The 13,268-nt window shown below is 41.2% G+C and overlaps 1 protein-coding gene and 1 long non-coding RNA gene across 2 annotated transcripts in view; one reads left to right on the top strand and one right to left on the bottom strand.

The window, feature by feature from the left end:
* Positions 1 to 13,268, bottom strand: part of LOC138210907 (ADAMTS-like protein 1) — a 93,121-nt gene that overhangs the window by 55,385 nt on the left and 24,468 nt on the right. The window contains exon 2 of the mRNA XM_069170291.1: positions 2,927 to 3,043. Within this exon, the coding sequence (XP_069026392.1) occupies positions 2,927 to 3,043 (117 nt within the window). The remainder of the gene's footprint in view (positions 1 to 2,926; positions 3,044 to 13,268) is intronic.
* Positions 9,060 to 10,095, top strand: LOC138210898 (uncharacterized). The gene is made up of 2 exons (XR_011179296.1): positions 9,060 to 9,390; positions 9,867 to 10,095. It is a non-coding gene; the product is annotated as an uncharacterized lncRNA (long non-coding RNA).

Below are 13,268 nucleotides of genomic sequence, written 5' to 3'. Positions count from 1 at the left end.
ATGATCATATTTACCGTCTAGACGGTAGCGGCTGAGGAGAAAACCGTGTGGTGCGTCTTTCTAACTCCGTTCTCCTTTTTTGTCCAAAGGCAATTTCTTTGTCCCAACTTTTATGTTTACAGTACATGATCTCTGTCGTGCTTTCTCTTTTTCTCTGTCAATCTCCCCAAGGTGGAGTGGTAGCTGCCACCCCTGTATCGCCTATCACCTACAAGAGGCACCTCAATGGCGATTGAGTTTCAAACTGCTAGATTTGTTTTCTCTTTGCGGTTAAACACAATTGGCAATTGAAACGTTTTCAAAAGTCATCATTTTAATGTTTATTTTGAAGATTTTTAGCCAGCCAAAGTTCTTTAAAGTGCAGCAAACATGCTGGAAAGTGAATTCAATTAATGGCAAAACAATGAGTGGGAATAGCTAGATTTATGAGCCGCCTCTCTGTTTATCTTCACAGTCTTACTTATTCAGTCTTGTTTCACAGACCAAAAAAAACTTTCTCAGACTCAGCAGCCAACATTTCAGCCATCGGACCCCCTGCACACTTTGATAAGGAACTTCTCAACCCGGTAAACTGACTTAATATCTGTTTATGAATGCTGACATTACTGAAGCTCTGCAGTAAATGCCTGCCATCACATAATGAATCTGGGTTAATTTACAGAGGTATGTTTGGCCCTTAGCTGTGTAAGACAGCTCTATTCCATCGAAGTAGCTCGCACGGAGGCTGCCAGGAAAAACACTTGCCTTTGGAGGGAACAATTCATCTGTGGCCCTCTTGGGGGATTGGGTAGAGGGTGCTGGGGAGGTCAGTCGTATTGCCCACCGACTGACCCAGGCACATAGTCATGAAAGTTAAACAAGAGAAAGCGAATACACTTGAGTCACAGATCCGCTTCCTGGGTTGCTCGCTAATTAAGCTGCGTTTATCTTGGCTTTGAATCAAGCTTAATATTGAACCGACATCCAACATAGAACAGCGCTACAGGCGCACAGAGACTGAAACCAGCTGAGTGCTGAAAGGAATCGCAAGTGTGGCTCCTGGGAGTCTGTAGGCTCCTCATCTGAACACGTTAGCATCACATATGCAGCAAAGAACAGTTCAGTTTAAGAAAACACCTTTTTCTATTCTGCCAATCAAATAAATACTTGGGGACTCCTACATCCAGTTTTAGAGCTACTGATTTCTCTTCTTCTGACCTTGAAATTGCAATAAAAGTCAACCTGCACACTGACATCTTCATCTCTCCTCTTTTGTAATGGCATCAGTCTTAAAAAGGTCATACTGCAGCTTTCTGTCGGGCTTCTGTTCAAATTCGTCTGTCCTTTCCCAAATCGTCAAGCTAATTCTTTGATTTCCAGTAAAAGGGGATCAATCCAATATTTTGTCACTACCAGAGCGCCTGTGTGTCCATGATAAATATAATGCAAACAAAATCATTTTAAAGAAACCAATAAAGAGTAAGTGAGGCTTAGATAGCATGAAAACAGTATGTAGGAGTAGATATATAAAAACCCTTTGTATGATGTTTGGCTTGAAAATCACTCAAAAAACAGCTGATGCTAATTAAAATATGTTCCTGAGGTCAGTGCATCATAAATCACACTGCCACTTGGTTACAACAAGAAATCCAAATGACATAACGATAGCTGTTTGTGGTTTGTAACTACAGCACTAAAAGCCTGTACCACAGTATTTAAATTACGGACTTTTAATAGTTTTTAAATGTTTTTTTTCCCATGAAGTCTGACTTTGGGATTTAGACGAGCACGTAAAAAGTAAAGACAGATGACAAATACTGGCAAATATAAATCACTAATTATACCACATGGGGCAAACTCTACAGACAGAACCTGGAACCATCTCTACCCACCACCGATCTGTGAGGCCGTCCAGCACATGTGAATCTACACACAAGTCCGCGTGATCCTGCTGGAAAGTGTGATGCAGAGTTCAAGCAGATCCTTTGTTTCAAAAGAAATGCCACTGTATTTGATTAAGTGTTCAGTGGGCGATGAAGGCTGCTGAATATTCAGTATGTTAGGGTCAAATGGTCATTCAGTGAAGCGTGGACACTTGTGAAAGGTGTGCTGAGGGACTTTTCACCTTTCACCTCACTATGACTGTGGTCATATATAAATGCACATAAACCAGAAAAATGTGAGTAGAAGTCAGATCAATTATATAATATCCTCACAGCAAATAGAAACGTGCAACATTAGAAATCGTCTTAAGACTGCGATAACGAAATACTGTCCTCAAACCTTTAATCAGTTTTAACAGTTTGCTGTAAAATTGCGCCAGAACCAATCCCATCACAAAGGAATGATGAGCTCCACACTAACAACTGCAGCTTCCAAAACACCCAATTAGATAAAACATCTGTGTGCGAGACTGTCTTCAGAAAGCTGCTACGGGCAAGACTCATGTCTCCTCAAAGGTGATGACAGAGTGGGAGTAATGTGCTGCAAAAAAAAAAAAAAAGCACCCCACCCTCGGACATGTAACGAGTATTACGTGTGTGTGTGTGTGTGTGTGTGTGTGAGGTGTGTGTGTGTGTGTGTGTGTGTGTGTGTGTGTGTGTGTGTGTGTGTGTGTGTGTGTGTGTGTTGTATGTGCTGCCCTGTTTTGCATCAAGCTAGGTCAGCCTGCAGTCAGATTACACCTCCCCTCCCGAGGTCCCACGATCATCATTCACTTGCATTCATTACTGAGGTACAACCTCGATGATTATTCACTCCTCTGGTGTGGTGTGCAACATTAAACACACTGTGATAGATTTATTAGCTGATTTAGTATTATATGACATCTCAATTTGTTTTTCATGTAAGTTATAAAGGAACGAAAGCCGGAGTTTATGTTTGAAAGAAAAAGAAAAAACACTCCAGAATAAGTGGTTTTTTTCTTCTTTTGAATTCAGAAACTTACCGGGTCTTCTGGTTTTTGGCTGCTGTCGTGGAGAGGCTCTTCAGGAAGGTGATCTCGTCGAATCAGAGTGAACTCCCTGATGAACACTGCTTCGCCATTGTTGGCCCACACGGCAACCTAAAAAAACAAATATACAGTCACAAAAGTCCTGTAAGTCAACAGAAGTGAAACAGACAAACCAAAGGGGCAGCACGGCAAGCAGGAGCCAGGAGCTCTGGTCGGGCAGTTTATGGATGCAAAGGCCTCATTAAGCTTTAAACAATGCTCTTGTCTGAAACATAACACCACATCACCTTCCCGATAAGAAAATGCAACCCCGTGTCCCGCTACCATACGTTATATACCTGTCAGTCCACTGGAACACCGTGTCAGTGTTACGTTTTGCCTCACTTAGGCGTGAAAAGTTAGGTGACTTATAGGTTTAGGCAGCAAAAACCACGTGGTTAGGTTTAGGAAGGGATCATGGTTTGGGTTAAAATAACTTAATTTCATGCAAGTAACATTGCAAACCGCAAGTAAGTTAAAAACATACATTACGTAACTTACTTACATTACTTACAAGAAATCCATGTTGACTTTTGTTTTCTCACAGTCTTAAACACCACTCTGTGTCATGCTGTTTTTGTAAGACAATTACGCAACTTTCACACAATCACGCCCATTTCACATGGTAATTTCATAGATGTGCGGAATGTAAAAGTAAGGCAGGGTTTGAACTTCTTAATGGAGCTCTAATTCCTCACATAACTACTTCTGTGTGAACGCCTTTAACGAGTCTCTGAAAGTGTGCACCTTTACACTCATTTGTACCACAAAGGTGAAAAATGAACAGCATTTCTTCAGAAAATGTATGGAGGTAGTGTGATGCAGGTGAAGAAAAGGGTTTTGTTTATTATTGAAGTGTGCAACGAGTTTTTCGTTGTTATGCTATAGTGTTTCCACTAGATTTCCCCACTCTGCTTGGGAGCAATGATGGTAAATTTAAGTAGGATTTTAGTTTCTGAACTGAACAATTACTGGGAGCAATGATGGTAAATTTAAGTAGGATTTTAGTTTCTGAACTGAACAATTACTGGGAGCAATGATGGTAAATTTAAGTAGGATTTTAGTTTCTGAACTGAACAATTACTGTGTTTTTTTCTTTTGGTTTGCTCTCTCAACCACACATCCCTCTTGATGATGGCAATGGTTACAGGCTCCGGAGGAATTCACAGCAGAAGAGATCTGATATCACAAGACGTAGTAACCCACGTCTTCAGGGCAGACTGCTGGAGGGTGTTGTGAGGGGCATCTTGGATAGGGCCCATTAACAGCACAGCGGGGCCCCGCATTCTCGAGGATGCACAAATTGACAGCGCAGGGGGCCCTCAGCTGCTCTCCGTGGGTCATAAACACCCTGTAATGACCCGGTTCAACTGACTGCCTCCCGGGCCTGTGTGACGGCAGTACGAACAGAACAGGGGATGTGGGTTTTGAGGTTCTTCACATTGTCGGGGGTTGCAGATTTTCAGTTGTGGTGCAAAAAAAATAAAAAGTGCTGCTAAGCAACTGCAGCAAAACTTGCAGCAGCTTTCTGTGGGAAAGAGCCACAGGATGAGCTCTTAAATAAGACAAATCAAATCTGGTTTAAAGCCCTCCACTCAGCGCTGCTTAGCTGCAGTCACTTAGACTGTTGAGGTTTCTGTAACAACAAGTCACTGCAGTACAATGTGGGGCATAAGCCTGCTTGAATGACAAAGACCATAATGTACAGGCACATTTTTGTTGGTCATGTATCTGCAGATGTGGCAGCTGCTAGACCACATGTAATATGTTAGTTTATCTGTTTCTGAAGATGAATAGAAAGAAAACATTTCACATTAGACCAGTTCTAATTAGCCACATGCAATGTGGCTGTACGCGGTGGTCAGGAATGAGACGATGGAGTGTGAAAACTCAGCTTATACTTGTGAGAAAGTGGTAAAACATACTGCTGGTAATTTAATACAGCACGTTTCTCAACAGTGTCTCAACAGTTTAAAGAACTCGAAACTATACACACAAGTGAATTCAGTTGCATTTAACATGGGAAACCAAGAGCTGAACCGACACGACTTACACTGCGGTGAAGCGTGTCCTTTCTGCCATCAATGCTGAAAATTAAAATGTTGCACAACCACAAGTCAGGGGTAAGGCAAACATAAGTCAGGCATGCAAACACCAATGTGTGTGTGTCAGCTACGATGGACTGAAAACAACTTGAGTGACCAGATGTCCTTGCTCAAGGCTAAACGGAGGCCCCACTGAGATGGACACGCCGATTGTTTTTTTCTCAGGAGGGTTGTTTTTTTTTACGCCTTCCCCGAATACAGAAATTATTTTCTCACACACTTTTAGTGTGTTAAGACCACACAAATCTGACAGACATTTCCTTCATCGCCTTCATTTTGAAAAGTGCATCTGTCCTCCTTAAAGAAGTGCTGGAACTGGAGTGAGCTACAGGCTAATGGTGCATGGCAGGTACACTCTCCCTCGTTGGAGTCCTAAAAGGGGGATCTATCAACTCGTTTCCCAAAGAAAACAAGCTGGCTGTTCAGTGCCAATGTCAAGCATCCTGAACACCCCCACTGGACGACAAAATTAGGAACTGGCAGAAGACATGATGTACTGAGTTATGCTAACATTATCATAGCATTATCCTTTATTTGCACATGGTATCTCCAACAAAGTACATCTAACTATAAGAGCTCTTTGTGAAATGTGATTTGAATTTGTGCTGCTTTCAGTTCCACTAATACTCTAAAAAAAACACCAGATGCTAACTGCACGAAAAAACAAATGAGGCAAATAACTAGTGCACATATTGGAGCTATTTATTTGCTCAAGAGCTAGATATTTCCCTTGGAAGTTGGAGGAGACCAAAACCGAGCTAAAAGTGACTTGCACTCAGCAGCTGGGCAGAAACACGACTCCAAATTGATGCAAATATCGCCGTGCCTTATGAAAACAATGTAGTATTCGTATACATGCTAGTAGAACTTAATACACAATATCAAATTTGTGTTTACTGCTTGTTGTACTGGCCCCATGTGGTCAAAGTCAGTCAATGTTATTTTAAACAAGAGCTTGAGTTGCCTAAACATTACCATGAAAACATGAATCATGCTTTTGCAGACCTACAAAAAGCTCAAATCAGGTAAGTGGGATAGAATTTTGGTGGGTTTTGGAGCATTTTAAGTTTAGAATATAATGAGAAAACATTTTATTTTTTATTTACATCTACTTAAAAAAAATAAATTGTAATTTCACAATTTTCTTTGAGTAGAGTTCACTGAAGTTAACATCATTGAGATGTACACCGGTAGATAATAATTCCCCCAATCTAGAAAGGACACAGGATATATTTAATACTTTTTCTTTTTAAAAAAAAAAAACATCATAACAAGATCAAATAAACAATGTGCCAAGTGTTTGCTACGAAAATAAAAGCATACCTGAAATTTTGGTAACATAAGAAACCCTTTCCCTGTGAGTCCTGTGAACTCCATTTAACACCACGACGAGGAGATCGCTCCTCTGTGGGATCTAACGTGTGTGTTAGTTCGTTAACATGCATGAACTAAAGTTTAAATATATTCCTAATGAACATGACAGAGGTTAAGAAAACACTCCTAGTCTGTAGTCTTTGTAGGAACCAACTCCAACTGGTATCCCAACTCTGCAAAGCTGCAAGCTGAGCCCGAGTACAGTGTGTGTGTGTGTGTGTGTGTGTGTGTGTGTGTGTGTGTGTGTGTGTGTGTGTGTGTGTGTGTGTGTGTGTGTGTGCGTGTGCGCGTGCGCGTGTGTGTGTCAATGTCACAAAGAGCAAGGGTGAAAGCAAAACAGGGAACCAGGCCGGTGATTCATTAACCTCCAAGGCGAGTTCGATTTCAAAGAGCACGCTCAACCAGTGGAGAGGGGAGGAAGTGAACTCAGGGGCAAATCGGGTCTTCAAAAGCGCATAATCAACAGTAATAACATCCAACCCGATATTATAATTGAGCTTTCCTATAACGTGGTGCCAGCTTCCAATGTTTGGGTGGAAACTGTGAAAAACTAGTGACTTTTGCCATGCTGTACTAGTCCAAAACTCAGACTTGTGTTTCGTGCACTGCTGCCTTTGATTAATAAGATTCCATCCAGTGTTTAGATAAGGACACCCCTTCTTCAAGACTGGCTCCTGTCTGAATGAAACTCAAGAGGAAAAGATATTTTTGCTAATCCACTTTCAGTGGGATTTATGTGAGCTTTCACTTAACACATTTTGGAGGAGGGAACATTGTGGCCTTCTTTTCTTTTCCTCTCCTCTGCTCCTCTTTCATGAGCAAGAAGGAAAGGTGCCTTTTTTTCTCATCACAGGGCGTCCGTGGCCCCCACACATCGATCCGTTAGAAGAGTTTTCCGCTCACCGTGAAGGAACCACTGTATTATGAGCACTTAGCTTAATATTTACTCATTAAACCACAAGACTACCTCAGGAGTTCAGGACCGATAAGCATCATAGAGGTTGTGACAGAGTCTTGGTCCAGTTCAGGCAACAAGACACCCTTCAATGTAAAAGAGGCAAAGACCCTCCTCGTTACAATTTTCACTGCAGACAATCACACAGGATACCTGCAACGCAACAGCTCATGACTAAGCTTCCTGAGAAAACTAAATAAAACTGAAACATCACTCTCATCACCTTCTCTGATTCCTCTGGCAGTCTTTGATGTACCATCTCCCCGATCTCGCTGCCAGATTTCTCTCAACTTGATTTACTGGTCTCTGTCTCCCAAGTGCAGTTTGTCCCGCGAACATGTAAAGAAGAGATGCTAGGAGCTCAACTTGTCTTCATTGCAGCAATCCTCAACTCCCACCACTTCTCATCTTGAACAGCACAAGTAATAATAAGCCTCAGGGTGAGAGAAGAAAAAACAAAATAATCGACCTTTTGATAAATGAAATTTTTTTCTGGCACTGTCATCACATCTCTTTGGGTTCACGCTCTGTTTCTCCCATGTTTTAATGTCTCATAACGATGCGTAACACCTTCCTAATGATGCATGAGCACTTCTTTGACACAGCTTTTCAAAGTCCTCATGGACCAGCACGCTTTACTTATAATTTGATATATTTCCTGTTGAAACGGGATACTGGGCAGAACACAATACAGGAACAGATCAGTTCAAAGTGTAAACCAAATGAATAAGAAGAGCAGAGCACTGTAAAAAACCTTTTATAGGATTACAGACTGGCCTTTCCGTTTATTTGGGTATCCCAAGAATGGACATGGATGGTTACGCAGTGCATTCTGAAATTTGCAGCTAACAAGTGCCACATTTTGCTGAAAACAAAAAAAACATGACACGAGGCCAAAGGGTCTACAGCTACGCTGCAGCTCTGTTAGGCTGTTGGGCACAGCAGAGCTACATGCTAATCCTAGCACGCTCCCACAGTTTAATCTATACATGTTCAGCATTTTAGGTGCACGTTTTTAAATGGCAGGAAATTGCAGGACCTGGAGAAAACCCACAGACATACAGACAACCTCAATGTCACCTATACATCCATCACAATGTCAGCTTTATTGACACATTTCAACATTTTGGAAAACAGTGGGAAACTCCTGGCGCCTCCCTGACCATTCAAATAATTTTCTCCCTCCACTTACTGATACAGATTGTGCAGTCTGATCCTGCAAATTGCAGCATGCAGCAAACTGCAGCATGCAGCAAACTGATGTTTACCACTCGGGTTAGCCATTCTACATGATGTTTCCAAAAAAGGTAATCCATTTTTCCATAATTGCTTCATGTGGATTATGCAAGGGGAAGACGAAGAGTAAATTATCGTAAAATTGTTATATGAGGACAATAGTCACATGACCATGTTTTGGTGTGGTGTATTATGCCCATATATAGTTATCAGTGACAAAGGAACTGGAAGATAAGGTTTATAAAAAATTATATTGGGCCCTGGCCAACATCTTGTAACCTGGAGACGTCACTGGAGGTGTCAATAGACACAAGACTTTGACATGTTGAGCAATAGATTGGTTTGCTCAACCAGTTTTTCCACTCCACTCACTGTATAAATAGGCTGTGCAGTCCTGTTAGAACAACAGACACAAAGAAGACTGCGCTCTGATGTGAGGGATTTACTTCTGCTTTCTAAAAGCCATGGCAGTGGAACCGATCATTCCACCTGAAAGTCAAAGGCTCACATCTGTCCTGTGCGCATTCAAATGTGTCAAAGAAGCCCAAAAATATCAAAGTGTGAAGAGGAGCTCCAAAGATTGGTACCCTCCAGATTTGGCCTTTGTGAGGAGCCGGCTGCACATCGGGAGGATGATCTCTGACAGAAAAAACTCCTTAGACATCCATGACACCTGCCAGGAACTTGAGAGTCACTGAGAGGATGTGTTTGCCTTGATGGTCTTCAAGTTAGCAAACGACAAGAAATAGGTAAGAACTAGTTTCATGTTGCTTCTTGTTTTGCATTATCAGAACAGAACAAAAATGTGCAAAACTCAGGTGCTGATTTTGATCAAGCAATGTAACTTTTTAATGTTTTGTTACAGTGCATATTTAGTGTGCCTGTGCAATCCCATATGTACCCATTAATACTTTCATTAATATAAATGTCATGCAATTTTGTTCAACTGCAAAAAGATTCCAGACTCCAGCAGAGGTTTAAGTGTAAAGGTTCAATGCTAATCCGTCACAGCAAAACAATACACATTTTCAAATTGTTCCTATTATCAATGCAGACGCAAGCAAGTTCTTCCTCATGCGTAAGCACAGTTGTTCCATTGACGTATGTTGTAAACCTGCCAGTCTGCACAGAGTACAGTGACTCATGGCTGAACCTGCCATATAATCTAACATTACAGCGGGTTGTATTCATTGCGAGTGATTATGATTTCCTCTTCTCCTTTTAGGTGATCGGTTCGTCATCCGACAGGAAGCAGTCATCAAGACATCAGCACCTCCCACACCTGACTGTTACGATTATCAATACTGCCACTGTGACTGTTGGTCATATGAAGTCTATGAAACTGTAAATATACATTGATAAGCTTTGCAGTTAGAGCATGAATGGACTATTTACATCTTTGTAAATCTGTCAAATAGTTTTTGTCACTATATTTAATAAATACATTTTAAGTATTTGTGAGTGGTTTAATTAAAAAAGGTGTGAATTTTGTATTTCTATGTTATATGTATTGAAATGATAGCTTAAAAGCAGGACAGTTGAAAAAGTTCATATAAAAGGAGGGCAGCATGTTGGTAAAGCAGTTGGCACAGCCAGAGGGTTGAGGGTTTGAACCTGCTGGTTGGGTGGGGCTGGCCTTTCTTGTGCTTGTTCTCCCTGTGCGATTTGTTTTTTTTTTTTCCGTGTTGGCCTTGTGATGTGGGTGTGCCCCACCTTCACCTATAGTCAGCTTGGATAGGCTCCAGCTGACCCTGCACAGGATAAAGACTGTATAGATAATGGATGGATGGATGGAAATATTTAAGAAATACTTTGGTATGTCGGGACATACACTTATTCACATGTCGTATGTATGTAGCTGGAGTCACAAGGTGGCTAGCTTAGCATAATAAGTAAAAACAAGGTGAAGAAGCTAGCCTACCTCTCTTTAAAATTCAGATGAAGAGCTCACTGATAAACATGTTGTATCTCATTTGTTTAACCTGTGTACAAACTGTAATGTAAAAATGACAATAAGTGTTTTTTTTCTTCTCATTTATCTCAGCAAGAAAAATGAGCATATTTCCCCACATATTTAACTATTCCTACCTTCCTCCTTGATGTAGGCGAGGGAATTCGGTTCACTGTTTAGGGACTAAATAGTCCCAGAAACAGCCCCCCAGCTCTCCCGTGTGAATGGACTCCACTGACTGTGTCCCATCGTTCCTCTGTCTACGGCAACAGGATAACTCATCTGAAGAGGTCATCATCGATCATTTGATTCCGCAGTTGTCACCAGACATTTTTCTTCAACTATCCTCTGGCTTTTGCAAGAATCCCCGTCTAACCGCAAAATATCATCCTACAGTACAAACAGAGACCAAATACAGTAATGCTCACACCGGCTGTGCCTTCACAATAAATCACAACTCGTCACTGCTGAGCTGACCACGGGCTGACTGCAACCTGAGCGCTTGACCCGTCCAAGTGTTCAACATTAGCAAGTAGCTTATTTCCTGCTAAGTAGACAGGTTAGTCCACTTGCTGACCATGTGTGAGGCCATGAGGGTTCATCGTGGAGTTTCTACTTGAGTGGGGAGCTAATTATGTGGCGGGACGACCTAAAGCCAACAAACTCTGGATGAAGTACAGTCAGTGCGGATGGGCTTGTGAAATCTAGTGCTGAAGCCTTTGTATCCCATTAGCCAGCAGGGAAACATCTCAATGCAGAATTAGTTCAACATTAATCTCTGTACCAGACCATCGTGTGGTTTGCCTGCTCAGGTAACAACCGCTCTTATATTTAATGTGGAGGTTTTTAATGAAGCCCTCAAAAGAGCTCTGTCGGCTCAAAGAACAGCATGGAGTGCAGTGACAATGTGAGTAACGGAGCACACTGGAAGACCGCAAAACCAAAACACTTTTTTCTTAATACAACGCCCACTGTATACCACTGCGACGCTACTGCATGGTTCTCCTTCAGTGGGAGTTGAATACAAAGTCAATAGGATCTCTCTGTAATAGCCGTGAAGGTGCTGATTTGACACAGAATATCAGCGCAGTGCAGAGATCCTCTTTGGTCCCCTTTGAGCTGGAGAATATATCAAATATCGTTCTGATTTAATGTTTACAGACCTCTTGGGAGCAATAACAACATTTCTGTCCGTGTAATGGCTCAGTGCACCTGAGCAATCTTGAGAAAAACTTTCAATTGACAGGAATACAAACAAAGTAGAAATGAGCATTGCATTTACTGTTAAAGGCAAAAGAAGCCAAATAAGTAAAATAAATAATAAAATAAATGACCAAGTAAAATAAAGTGTATCAATTTCAGTTGGCAGTTGTATAATAGATATTACAATGTTTATTTAACCATATTTCTTTAATTTCACATTCATTTCTGTTCTGAATATTGTTTAAAGCTTCATTTGGTCATTATCCTGTATATATGTATTGAATCAGGTATATACATGTGAAGTACAAATTGTCACTTGTAGTGAAGAACACAGAAAGTTCTCTGCAATCTCCCTCTGCTGTAAAGAGCAATGTAGTGTCTTTCAGCTCATTGTTTTGGTTTTAGGGCCTCGCATTGTTTTTCTTCAGTCTCTCTAATCAACCTTTTTAAGCAAAAAAATCTAATTAATTAATACTGCTTACTAAAACAACAGCAGTATCAATTTCATGAAGAAATATCAAGTCAAATGTGTGCGACTTTCAGTTTGTTGATAATTTGCCCAAAAATCTGACACAGCTTTAAATCTAAACACGGTCTGGCATGAAGGAGAAAAACTTGTGTATCCTGTGCCACAAAGTTAAAGCAGGTCCAGTTAAACAAACAGTAAAGTACAAAGACAAGAGGCGGAGGAGCGACCGACACTCCTGACCCTGCACGTCGTACAGTATATACCAGCTGCAGGAAACATTGACAGGCTCGCAATAATGGCAGTGACCAAGCAGTGACGGGAAGACGACATCCGGACGCATCACAGGTCATTTCCTGAAACACGTTTTCCTGCAGTAGACCAAGTTCTGCAACATCACTGCAGGACATTAATGTTGAAGTTAAAAGCTACTAAAGGCTAGTGACTGCGGAAGTACAAGGACGGAGAGGTGGGCATGAGATTGAGAAACAATGTTGTACATGCCTTAAATTAACATTATTTAAAATTATTTAATTAACTCAAACTCATATGTTCATTAAAATGAAATATTCAAATTTAAAAGCACTATCCTTTGTTTTGATCCATCAAAAATAGTTTTAAATATTCCCCTATAAACTGAACTTTGTTGGGCCAAATTCTCCATACAGTGAGTGAAAAGAAAAAGAAGAGGCGCCTCAGCCTGATGTAACAGCGCTGCTTTCAGACATCCACCCAGTTTGCATCTTCCATCACGCCCACTTCAAGACAAAAAAGTCACTTGTTTTTCTGAATTACTGCCTCTGCCCATGATGGATGGCCTTGGCCCTTTAGCATAGCTGATTCTACCATGTAACACAGATGGGAAAGTTATGTAAGAGTGTGAAACTCAAGTGAGCAAGGGTGGACAAATCCTGACTGAGTTACGTTTTCACAGGAGGAGATGGTTTACCGAAATCATCCGTCTTCTGCTCCTCTGTCTCACAGGCCTTATAGGCTCAGATTGACCA

The sequence above is a fragment of the Embiotoca jacksoni genome, unplaced genomic scaffold (genome assembly GCF_022577435.1).
Source record: "Embiotoca jacksoni isolate LCO1_2020_lvr unplaced genomic scaffold, fEmbJac1.0.p SCAF_49, whole genome shotgun sequence".
Taxonomy (NCBI): Eukaryota; Metazoa; Chordata; class Actinopteri; family Embiotocidae; genus Embiotoca; species Embiotoca jacksoni.
Note: the sequence above shows the minus strand (reverse complement) of the source record. Positions and strands in the feature narration are given on the sequence as shown.